Source organism: Camelus dromedarius, chromosome 9, assembly GCF_036321535.1.
Source record: "Camelus dromedarius isolate mCamDro1 chromosome 9, mCamDro1.pat, whole genome shotgun sequence".
NCBI lineage: Eukaryota > Metazoa > Chordata > Mammalia > Artiodactyla > Camelidae > Camelus > Camelus dromedarius.
Window position 1 is genome coordinate 80,169,459 of NC_087444.1, and position 12,852 is coordinate 80,182,310.

Genomic DNA, 12,852 nt, shown 5'->3' on the forward strand with positions numbered 1-12,852 from the left:
CTGGTTTTAAAAAGGTCCAAAGAAACCCCAAACTCACCTCCTTTTATCTCCACCTTTTTATTCCTCATCAAGTTATTTTAACAATGCATGATTTGTAATAGAAGAAAAATCATACACAGTTAATAGTTCTCTTGGAAAACCACATTTATTTCTCCATGATCAACTTCCAACCTACATCCATATGTGTGCACATCTTAGCGTGGCTGCAGCAACAGCAAACCTTGCATTTCATGCTTCTGGTTGCCAGCCATATCACAAGCAGTTTCAACACGGCCACAAAACCTTCATCGTTATGGTCTGGCAATGGCCGCGTGGAACAGGTCAGAAGTGTCCCGAATGATGAGGGGGGACAACGTAAACACACAACTCAGTGTTTTTTGTCTCAACAACTAAAGCAATGCGCCACACATCTTAGCAGCAGGCCTTCCCTGTTGGCAGGAGCCTGCTTCAGCCTCCTCTTAGGAGGGACAACACCACTGTCCACTCACAAGCAACTTCCTCGTCCAGCTGCCTCTCCTGAAATGAGTCCTCAGCATCTTGCAGGACCACAACACAGAAACACATTCAAACAGCAACCCACTGTGTGTGGCTGCTGCGGGATGGAGCACTGTGTGGGGCCTCCCAAAGGTTGCCTTTGCTGATACAGAGAAGACGGGAAGGGCTCCCACCGAGAGTGCCCCTCAGTGGATCAAGTAAGAGTTTGCTTCCCTCCAGTAAGGCAGGAGCTTCCTGTTGAAGGGTCCCTCAGCCCGGTCACACAGGTCCTCCCCCGTTTAAGGACTCTGATGCAGGGGTGGGTGGGCCTCTGGGGAAGCATCTTCCCGACTCCCGCAGGTTTTATTCCAGTGTATGTACGACTGGGTTTGGTACAGGCTGGGTCATCCCTGAAGCCTCTGCCACGTCTCTTACCATCCTGTATTCTCTCCGAGAATTCCCTCATGTACCAACTTAACAGTATGGCTAAGGACTGTTTCATATCCACTGATGCACTGGATAGCTCAACGGAGTCTTTTCCACTGAAAGGGAGGAGCCTGCCCTGAAGACGCTGCTCCTTCACACAGGTTTTTGACAGCAAGTTGGAAGACGAGTGTGGCCCAAGTTCATGAAGTGTCCACAGGCTGTTCTCCTGGGTGTGATCTTCGGTGCCGGACGAGGGAAGAGCTCCTTCTGAATGCCTTCCCACACTGAGGACAATGGCTGGGACCCTCCCTGCTGTGGAGTCTCTGATGCACTGCCAGGTGAGAGTTCTGCTTGAAGGACTTTCCACATTCTGGACACTGGTATGGGGTCTCCTTAGTGTGAATTCTCTGGTGCTTGGTCAGACAGGAGCTGTCCCTGAAAGCTTTGCCACACTGACTACACTCATAGGGCTTCTCGCCAGTATGAGTCCTCTGGTGACGGATGAGGCCGGCAATGTTCCTGAAAAGCTTCTGACACTGGTCACAGCCATAGGGCTTCTCGCCAGTATGGATCCTCTGGTGCCTGATGAGGTAAGCACTCTCAATGAAAGTTTTCCCACATTCGGTACACTCGTAGGGTTTCTCCCCAGAATGGATTTTTTGATGCACGATGAGGTGAGAGTTCCGGTTGAAGGATTTCCCGCATTCCACACATTCGAAGGGCTTCTCTCCAGTGTGCGTCCTCTCGTGCTGAGTGAGGTAAGAGCCGTCTCGGAAGGCCTTTCCGCACCTGCTGCATTCGTAGGGCTTCTCCCCAGTGTGGATCCTGAGATGCACGGTGAGATGAGAGATGTCGGTGAAAGGTTTACCACACTCATTACATCTATACGGTTTCTCCCCTGTATGAGTCCTTTGATGCAGAATCAGGGATGAATTTCGGTTGAAGGTTTTTCCACATTCTAAGCATTCGTAAGGTTTCTCCCCAGTGTGAATTCTCTGGTGTTGCGTCAGAGCTGACCCATCGCTGAAGGCTTTCCCACATTTACTGCATTTATAGGGCTTCTCTCCTGTATGGATTCTTTGATGTACAATCAGGTTGTAGTTCTTGGAGAAGGATTTTCCACACTCACTACAGGTATAAGGTTTCTCTCCAGTGTGAGTTCGGTGATGCAAAACAAGGGAAGAGTTCCGTTTGAAGCACTTGCCACATTCAGCACATTTATACAGCTTCTCTCCAGGGCCGCTCCTCCTGTTTTCAGTAAGAGATGAACTCAGGGCAAAGATGTCCCCAAAGTCCTTACCCTCATACAGTTTCTTACCTCTTTTCATTATTTTTTGCTCACCAAGAGAGGCAAAATGGTTAAAAGGCTTCACACTTTCAATGTATTTATAGGGTTTCTCTCTAGTTTGAGTTCTTCCAAACTGAATAACTTCCATGGAATGGTTGAAGGCTTTCCCACAAGTGTCACTGTTACCTGTTCTCTTAGCTACACAGCTTTTCTGACAACTGTATAAAGCTGGGTCACAATTTAGACTTTTAACATCTGAGCCGTGTACATGGAAACCGTTTGCTGCAGAAACTCTCTGATGTCGTGGAAGGTCTGGGCTCACACTCAAATGCTCCCCAAACCCAGGATATTCACGAACTGCTTCCTGAGCTCCTGGTTCCTCCTGAGTTACAGCTGATTGCCTCAAATGCCCCTCTTGGTTCTCACAGTCCCAACTTTCACCTAGAATGGAGAAATGAGGACCCTCCCTCATGAATCCTTCCACCTCCATGTCACAGGATAGTTCTTCTGCAGGAATGTTCTGAGCTGTCATTTTCAATCTCGTGTCTCAGGCTGGAAAGTAAAGAATGAAAAAGACAGACTTAAATACATGAAGCTGTACCTGGAAGAGGAATGAAAAATGGTGATAGGCCAGGCGTGAGGGTGTGTATCTTTACCAGTTTTCTTTTTCAAATTCACATCTATACAAGGTGGGAGATAAAGTGAAAGTCAAGGGATGGAGCCAAGAACACGTTCAACAAGAGCCAAGAACACGTTCAAGAAGAGCCACATGGCATTTTCATCCTCCCAGAGAACAGGCAGGAGGAACAGTGTTGGGGGGAAATGTCACCAGAAGGATTAGCCCCTCACGTGGGAGACCAGGGCCAGGTGTCACTGCTTACACAAGAACACCATCTCAGCTGCTGTGTGCTTGTCCCCACCACCCACTGCCCCTACCAACACTCAGCACACACTCCAGGGCCTGCACTTCACAGTGGGCTTATGCAGCACTGAGTGAGCAGTTCTCACCCCACCTTTGTGGCAGAGCTCTGCCTTCACAGATGGGACACAGCACAGGTCTGGTGACCTGAAAGTTCTGAATTCCTAGATCTGTCAGTGACCTCCCTGCGGGGTTATTGTGAGAATTACATCATGTCTGAGGCTGGCTCTGAGCTGGGAAGGACAGTTCTCTAAGTGGTTGCCAATGTCTTCAACATTGTTCACCTTCCTCTAACCACCCTCCACCCCTCTGACTTGATGATATCAAGACAACTGGCTCTCAATGCTTTTTTTTCTCCAGGTAAAATGAAATTAGACCCTTACCTCAGGAAAGTTTTTTTTTTTTAAATTTCAAATAAATAAAGACCTTAACATAAATTCAAAGTTTAAATTATGTAGGGTACCTTCATGAATGGGGGAGTCCTTGATCAAAATGGCTTAGTAAGCAAAAGCCATACAAAGATCAACAACTTGATACCAACATAAAAAAATTCCAAACAACAAGACACAATAAGAGTCAAAACACACGTGGCAGCTGGAGAGATGATACTATAAAGTATAAAAGAGACAAAGAAATAGTGCCCAAGATCTATTAAAAAATTCTCACAGAAAGCACACACACACACACACACACACACACACACACACACACACACACACAAAAGGTAAAGGATAAAAGAGGCATTTCATGGAGAGGAAATAAAAATGTCCTGAAAACATAAATATTTGCTCATTCCCATCATCATGTAGGCAATTACAAACCTGCTACTTTAAGAACACAAAATACGCACATTTCATGTGAGTAAAAGTAAAACAAGGTGTGGGCAGGTCTTGCAGGAAGACAGCTGGGGGGTGCGTACAGTGGTCAGTCTGCTCAGCTAGAGGCGTAGTGGAGACATGAAACGGGCACCTTCCACCACCTCCCAGTTCCACTTGGCGGCATCTCAGACTCAGAAAGCACGAGTCCGGGGAATACCTGGAGAGCAAGCTATGCCTAAGGAGGTGGTCGTTCTTAAAGGCCAGCGGGAAGCAGACAGACCACCAGTGGGGATGAACAGCACCACTAGGTAACAAAAACAGAAACCTGATGATAATGGAAGGGTACTTTCAAAATGATGAGGGAAAAACGGTCAGTCACATTATTGTCCAAGAGTGAAGGTAAGATAAAGACAGATTCAGAAAAGCAGAAGCAAAGTTTATCTCCAAGGACACTGGCCAGAAGAATAGAAAGACTGTTCTTCAGGAAAAAAAACCTAGAAGGAAGGAACGGAGAGACTGTGTATGTAAATCAAACCCAGTGATGACCACATAAAATGCAGCAATAACAATGCCTCGGGGCGTAACAACAGGATGGACTAAAATACCGAGTGGCAGTGAGGCGAATAAAGGGGACAAAATTAAGTGTCCTGGCATTCTCACACGTTATTCACGATTCATGTCAGACGTGGTCAAGTCAGGAAAAAAAGAATAAATGTTGTGTAAAACTTCCGAACCATTTGACAACATTGTAAAATGACTATAACTCAATAATAAAAAAAAAAAGTTTGAAAAAAAAAACAAACTTCCAAGCCCACAGAGCAGTGGTTCTCCACCAGAGATGGTCCTACTCCCCGGGGACACCTGGTAATGTCTGGGAACATTTTCAGTTGTCATGACGGGGGGGCAGAGGCTACTGGGATCTAGGGATGCCGCTAAACACTCTTTAAAACCCTGGACAGCCCCTCACAGCACAGAATGACCCAGCCCAAATGTCGGCAGTGCTGAAGTGGAAAAACCCTGTTGCAGGAGAAAAGATCAATAAAGGGAAAAAAAAACACCATCAGATCAATCCAGAAGAAGCTGATAAGGGGGGAAAGCCCAGAAATGACCGGTTGCAACAGAAAGTATGAAATAGGACACCACCAGTAACAATAAACGTAAGTGGCCTTAAAGGGCAAGATCAAGACATTCTGTCAGATGGCATTAAAAATGTGTTTGTAACAGACACACCAAAGCAGAAGGACACAGAAGACAAAAGCAAATGCTTGGAACAGACAAATGCTAACCAACCAAGACTGCACGGTCCTTGGCTAACCATACTTTGCTATTCAAGTTGATGGAGGGGCAATATAACAATGGCAAAGATGTCTACATTAACAGCATGCCTCCAATACAGAACAAAGCCAGCAAATCCAACCATATGGGCGGTGGGTGGGGGGCTGAATGAACCTCTCTCAGAAATGGAAATTCAGAAAACTGAACAGAGATAAGCATGAGAGACTGTAACTAACCAGCCTGGTCCCACAGCTGGACGAAGAGCCACCACCAACCAGAACCGAAGGCTTTCTAAGCACAAGTGGAAAATTTGCTACCTGATCGTAAATGGTCCAAAGAACAAGTTCAACAAAGGCCAGGCCACAATCTGTTGACAATAAATGTGGTCAAATTAAAAACCAGTAACAGAAAGAAAACAAAATAAAAAAAAAAAACTTGAAAAAACAAAAACCTGTTTCTTATTAATTCACAGATCAAAGAGATATCTTGATGAAAGCTAGAAAACATCTACTTGGGAAACACAAAGAACTGAACAATGGAAATGGTACACTTCAAAACGTGTGGCAAAAGAGGATGCAGCTAATGCAGCTCCTAGGCAGAAAATGTTGGTCTTTGGTACTTAGGTTTTACAGAGAAGACCAAAGACTGTTAGTTCACTGTTCCACTTAAGACTTAAGGGAAAGAGCTGCAGAGTAAACCAACAGGAGGTGGGAGGGAGGTGGCAGTAAGAGCAGAAATCACAAAAACTGAAAACAAGGGAACAGCCAAGAAGATCGAGAAAAACAAAAGCCTATTACTTAAAAAGACCAATGAAATAGATATACCATTGACAAGAGTAATCATAAAAAAAGAACAAGAAGGCACACATAAGTGATCTTCATCATGAAAACGAGACTTTAGAAATAGAAGAAAGTTACCAAAACGGCAACGCTGGATTTATCCTAGGAAAGCACGGACTATGAAACATTAGAACACCTACTGATACAGTTCCCCACATTTTCAGGTAAAAAGAGAAGACAGCCCCCTACACCCCATCTCAATAAATTCACAAAGTAATTCGAAGAAATCTCACCCAGACTCATGATCAAAATGCTCCCGGATTAAAGCAGTAGACCCCTTCACCTTATGTGGAAATTCTTAACACACAGGAACATGGGGAATTAAGGTAAACGTCACATCTGAGAAAACATGAGAACTGCTCACTCTGAAGCCCAGACCAAGATCCAGATGCCTGCTAGGTCCACAGCACTCAACAGCGATGCAGAGGGGCCAGCTGGTCAGGAGCTCACGTCCCCAGCTGTCCCTCCTGGATACTCCTACTTGCAGGCCTCTTGAGGCTGCCCTGTCGCCATGCTGCACATTGCCCATCCTGAGCCTTCTGAGTAGACTGGGCCTGGGTGGCCTGTAGTTGTCCTGTGAACACAAGATGGAGAGCACCTCCCCACAGGTCTATAGCGGGCAGGATGCATGTGTGCACTTAAAGGAGGCAAGTAAGACATACACAGGGTGATACCACTTAGAGAAATGTTTAGACACACAAAATATTTTGGAAGTAAAAATATTAAAATGCCCTGGCAACACACCTAACAAAGCTGTGATCGTGACTGTCTTGGGGGTGTGGGAGGGAGCAGGAGTAAAGGAATTATCCATTTCATCTATAACAGAAATAAGAAATTGAAACAAGACTTTATTGAAATAAGACTTACACTTTCTTAAAGACATTTAAGAACGTAAAAAGACAAACTACCAAATGGGAGAAAATATTTACAAAGCAAATATCTGATAAAGGACTTGTAGAAGATATAAAAAAAACCCTTACCCAGTAATAACAGGACAATCCAAATTTTAAAAATAGGCAAAAGATCTCAATAGACATTTCTCCAAAGAAGACATACAGATGGCCAATAAGCACATGAAAAAATGATCAACCTCATTAGCCATGAGGGAAACTAGTCAAAAACACAGTGAGATACCACTTCACACCCAGTAGCGTGGGGAATATCAAAAACAGGACAGTAACACATGCTGTGAGTATGTGGAGGAACTGGAACCCTCACACACCACTGGGGGAATGTAAAACGGTGCAGGGAATTTAAAGCTGTTTCGCTTTGCAAAACAGTCTGACGGTTTCTCAGAAAGTAAGCACAGTTACCATACAACCTAGGAATTCCATTCCTAGGTAAAAACTCAATAAAAATGTAAACATGATTACACATAAACTTCTACACAAATTATGAGGGCACAGCAGCCCTATTCATGATAAAAAAAATGGAAACTTCCTAAATAAATGTCTATCAGCCGACGAATGGATAAACCAAATGTGGACATACACACAATGGGATATTCTTCAGCCTTAAGAAAGAATGAAGTACTGATAAATGCTTCAACAACACAGATGAGTCTTAAAAACATTATGCTCAGTGAAGGAACTCAGACACAGAAGATTCCATATTGTCTGATCCTATTTGTATGCAGCATCCAGAACAGGCAATTCCGTACATACTGAAAGTCAACTCTTGGTTGCCAGGAGCTGGGAGAACGGAGTATGGAGAGTGATTGCTAATGGGTAGGCGGTTTCCTCTTGGACTGATGAAAATGTTCTGGAATTACACAGTGGTGATGGTTACACAACTTTGTGAATATACTGAAAACCCTGAGTTGTGCAGTTTAAATGAATGAATCATATGGTATATGAATTACATCTCAATAAAGCTGTGACAAGTGAATTTATAAGGGGACAAGTTTCCCCCAGCCTGACCTGCAGCTCAACCTTGGCAGTACTTTCCCTGGGGGCATCTGGAAATCTGTGGAGGTGTCAGGTTATCACAAAGACGGAAGCAGTGGGAACTGCCAGTATCTGATGGGGCTGAGCCAGGGACAGAGATCTGCCACCATGCTGGGGACGACCCCACATGCTGCTTGACTATCCTGTGGGCCACGTCCTTCCAGGTGTCAGCCTGGGGTACCGTGGTACACAGCAATACCACATGGGCTACAAGACATTAGGGAAAAGCAGTTTTTGTTTAGGAGAGGGAAGCCGAAAGGAAATCCAAATACAGCCCTGAATTCATGACCTCATTCCTATTTACCACCTTCTCCTTGATGAAAACTGGCCCTTCCAACTTTGCCCTCAATCAGTGAGGGCCTGAGTGCCATAGTGAGGTTACCGCAAAAAGAACAAATAATCACAAGTATACAGGCAGACGTTAGGACAGACTTAGGGAAATAGTATTAAATAAGGGTATTTAATGCAGGAATTGCGCTCAATTTCATTAATTAAGGTTATTCTAAAAATCTCACAGTATGTATGCCCTCATACATATCTGTATATTGCTATTTTCAGCAGTACAATAATACAAAAACTATGTTGTCAAAAAATTCATCTCAATGTTGTCCACAAATTACGGGGGTTCTCTGTTTCCACGCCCCCCTCCTCTGACCCTGTCCTCAGATATCCACAATACCACTTCTCTGAAGCCCCAGTATTAATTTCTCCTCCCCATGGCCAGAGAAGGTGGTCTCTAAGGCTTTCTACACACTGAATGTAGCCCCAGTATATGCTGAGACTTCAGGTCTGTCTGGAGAACTGCCTTCTATGCTAAATTGTCCTGATGCTGTTCCAAGTCATAACAGAGGGGGTGACTGACCCTTCACCTGTCACCCCAGATCATCCTAGGCTGCCTAGACTGCCTTAAATGCATAAGTGCTTAGAACCTGCTTCCACTAAGGTATTGTATTTCTTCCTTTCCTATTAAATACACCTGGTCTGGACCCACTTCCACAACACTCATATTGCAGCAGTGTCCAGCCATACCTCACCTCATTCAGTTTCACTAAAGACAAGGAAGGCCATCCTATTTCTCTTACTCCAAGCCTACGGCCTCCAGCATCAGACTACTCCCTATGTCTTCCAGGTAGCTGTGCCAGGCATTTAAATATAGAAATAAAATTTTTAATTCAAATGCTTTTCCTTTTATTGATTCCTCACATGCACATAAAACTTTATAATCTTTAAAATTATATTAATATTTGATATAATCTATAAAATTTTCAGTATGGTAAGAGGCACACTGCAACTATTGATCATAAAGAGTGAGCAATACAAAAAAATTAACTCAAACTGCATCACAAGCCTAAATATAAGAGCTAAAACTACACAACTCTTAAAAGAAAAACATAGACAGAAATCTTCAGAAAATTGAATCCAACACCAAAAGTACAACTGACAAAGCAGATGAACTGGATTAATAAAAATTAAAACCTCTTGGGGGAGGTGCCAAGCTGGGGGAGTAGAGAGACTCACAGATCGTCCTCTCCTACAAATACACCAAGAATTACATCTACAAACCCACTGAATTGCACAGAACACTACTGAATTCTGGCAGTGTCTCTCTCTTCGAAATATAGAATTCTTACAAAATCTGATAAACAAGTTTATACTGTATAGCACAGGGAACTATATTCAATATCTTGTAGGAACAAATGGTGAAAAAGAATATGAAAATGAATATATGTATGTTTATGTATGACTGAAGCATTATGCTGTACACCAGAAACTGGCACAACACTGCAAACTGACTATTCTTCAATTTAAAAATATACATATACATATACACACATAAAAAATATATATACATATATAACACACAAAAAATTAAAAACTTTCATGCTTCAAAGACTGTTACTAAGAAAGGAAAAAGACAACTCACAGGACAGGATAAAATACCTGCCAGTCATCTATCTGATAAGGCACTGGTATCCAGAATAAACAACTCTTAGAATTCAATAATAAAAAGACCAATAACCCACTTCATAAATGGGAAAAGGATCTGAGTAGACAGTTCTCCAAAGATATACAAATGGCCAATAAGCACATGAAAAGATGCTCAATATTATTAACCATAAGGAAAATGCATATCAAAACCACATTGAGATACCACGTCCCTATGATGTCAGTTCCATTCCTAGGTTATCCAAGAGAAATGAAAACATATGTCCAAACAAAACAAAATAAAACCTCGTACATGAATGTTCATTTGTAACACATCCAAAATGGAAGCAACTCAAATGTCCATCAACTGATGAATGGATAAACAAAATGCAATATATCCATACAATGGAATATTATCCATCCGTAGAAATGAACCAAGTACTGATACAGGCTACAATGTGGATGAATCTTGAAAACATTATTAAGTGAAAGAAACCAAAACAAAGGACTACACTTATATGAAATGTCTACAATAGGCAAATGTAGAGACAGAAAGTAAATCAGTAAAAAGATAAGCAAGAGTTGAATTTGTCAGGGTCAGAACTCCTAGTCTAGAATCCACTTGGCATGTTTCTGGTACCTTGAGACTTCATGAGAGAAGTTATAGTTTTATGGGGATGTGCCAAGCTGGCGCAGAATTCCATTCCCAGGCACTCACCTCTGAAAGGCTTTATACCCAGTGTCTATGACCCTTCAGAGGGATCCACTTACGGCCAGTGACTGGATGTTTGACATCAATGGTGGCCAGATTTCAGCAGTCTGACCCCACCTGCATGGTTCTTGCCATCTCTGTGGACCACACATGATAATGTTTACTTCTTCAAATGATACATTTGTTAACAAAAATAGTTTGCCACCAACTTTAGCCCTGTCCTAATAAAGTTACCCACCCGATTACCAACTGTGATCAACAGTCTGACTTCATTTTTGATAAATGACTGCTGACAGCTTTCAACCCCCACCTCCCCCTCCAACAGTACACTTCCCCATCTCCTTCTGCCCTACATGGAGGTGAACTAACAACAAAGCCTGAGAACTTTTTCCTTGGTGTTGGCGAGAAGCTCAAACCATGCAAGCCCCAACCAATGCAAGGCCACCCTTATGACATCTCCATTTTCTAATCACAGTAAAATCCCAGTTAGCCTCCTTTTCCTGCACTCTCAGGCTATTTTTGGATCACCTTGAGAAGCCTGCTGCACTCTCCTGAGACAATCTCATTATGGGAGTAATAAATCTTTTATCTTCTTTGGGGGTAAGTTGTGTAAAACACAAAGAGTGTGCATATGTGTGCTACAGGAAGGGAGAAAAGAAAGGTAATGCCAATATGATAAAATGTTAGTAAGTTGAGTAAATCGATGGTTTTACAAGTGTTCATTGAACTATTCCTGTACCTTTTCTGTAGGTGTAAAACTTTTCAAAGTAAGAAGTTGGGTGGTAAGGGAGAGAAATAAGCAACAAAATGAAGGAAAGTTACCTGCTGCAGGGGGAAAAAATAACAAAGGCTTGGTGTTCTAAACATATTTTTACAAGCCCAAGTCCCTAACAACCCACTGTTTTAATTGGCAAAGGATAGGGATCTTTTTGGGGTGATGTTAATTTTTATAAAGGTTCGGATTACATTTGTCAAAACTCATCCACTGATACAATGAAGATCTGCCCATTTCAGTGTAAGTCAGTTTTCCCTCAAAAGAACTTAAAAAGCAATATTGAACTCTAATTGAGGTTGTTAAGCATACTGAGGTGCTGAGGGGGAAGTGGAGTGAAATCTACCATTTACTTTGAAAGTATCCCAAAAAAGGTTACTGGATGCCTGAAAGAATAGACAAAGGGAACAAGTATATGGGATACAGAAAGTAAGCAGATGTTAACGGGTTGCTAGTGCCTCAACTTTTCCGTTTGTAGTAAAACCTTTATCATAAACTATTGGAGGAAGAGGAGCTACGGAAATGAACCTCGAAGCCAAGGAACAGGAAAGCGAAGTGGCCACTAACAGGTGGAAAAACTCGGCCATCACTGAGAACCGCAGCAAGACCTGATTTTGCAGCTTGGGGGGGGGGGTGACAGGTGATATGACACCTGCTGGACTCGGTGGGAAACCGCACAGTCTGCGGGCGCAACACCGCCACCTTCGCCTGAAACCCACAGACGCCCATACCGGCCCTCCCACCACCCGGCAGAAGCGCGGCAGATCCGGCGGTCCCCGCAGCGGCCCAGCCAGAACACGGTGCAAAACGGTCCCTATGGAAGGACAGGCTCGATACAAGCGTGGAACCCCCGCGCCACGCGGAAAAAATCGTTGGGACGTCCTTACCGAAAGAGGGAGCGTCCACACCCGCAGAAGGCAGGCGCACTGAACCTCCACCGAGCGTCTACACTTGCTGAGGAGCCTCCGCACCCGCCAGGGGGCGTCCCCACCCGCCGGGAGGTGTCCACACCCGCAGAAGAGAGGCATCCTCACTCTCTATCCGGCGTCTACACTCGCCGGGGGGCGTCCTCACTCTCGGGGGCCACCGCGCCCGGGACCGATCTCTGGCCTGCGAGATGGGCGCGCCCACTGCCCGCGGGAAACCCGCCGACGGACGCGCCGCTCCTGCCTCTCACCCCGGACCCAGCGGACACCGCCCCCGACCCTACACCCACCCAGCCCTTGCGGGGAAACCGCGGCACCGAAGGGCGGAGGAGCGCGCGGACTCACCTCAGGCTGGCTGGTGGCATCGGCGGCAGGGGCGGCCGCCATGTTCCGCGCAAGTGCGCGTGCGCGCGCCAGGACCCGGATGTGCGCGTCCCAGGAGGCTCCGCGGCCTCCGCGGTGTGGAGACTGGCGTTCCTACCTTTCACTTCTGCTCCAGGCTGCACCTGAGGCCGGACCCCTCCCCGGGTC

The 12,852-nt window shown here is 44.6% G+C and overlaps 1 protein-coding gene across 2 annotated transcripts; it reads right to left on the reverse strand.

The window, feature by feature from the left end:
- Nucleotides 1–119: 119 nt before the first annotated feature.
- ZNF329 (zinc finger protein 329) lies at nt 120–12,852 on the reverse strand. 2 transcript variants are annotated; one of them, XM_031457471.2, is made up of 2 exons: nt 12,667–12,852; nt 120–2,740 (listed from the first exon to the last, which is right to left on the reverse strand). In XM_031457471.2, exon 2 carries the CDS (start codon nt 2,718–2,720, stop codon nt 1,101–1,103), a length of 1,620 nt encoding a protein of 539 aa, XP_031313331.1. In that variant the 5' UTR covers nt 2,721–2,740; nt 12,667–12,852; the 3' UTR covers nt 120–1,100. The 2 variants fall into 2 exon arrangements, with proteins under 2 accessions (XP_031313331.1, XP_064346024.1); XM_064489954.1 differs by lacking the exon at nt 12,667–12,852 and adding an exon at nt 6,404–6,779.

Bases quoted from the DNA above. Each gene is read 5' to 3' on its own strand.
- ZNF329 (XM_031457471.2), bottom strand. From the start codon at position 2,720: ATGACAGCTCAGAACATTCCTGCAGAAGAACTATCCTGTGACATGGAG.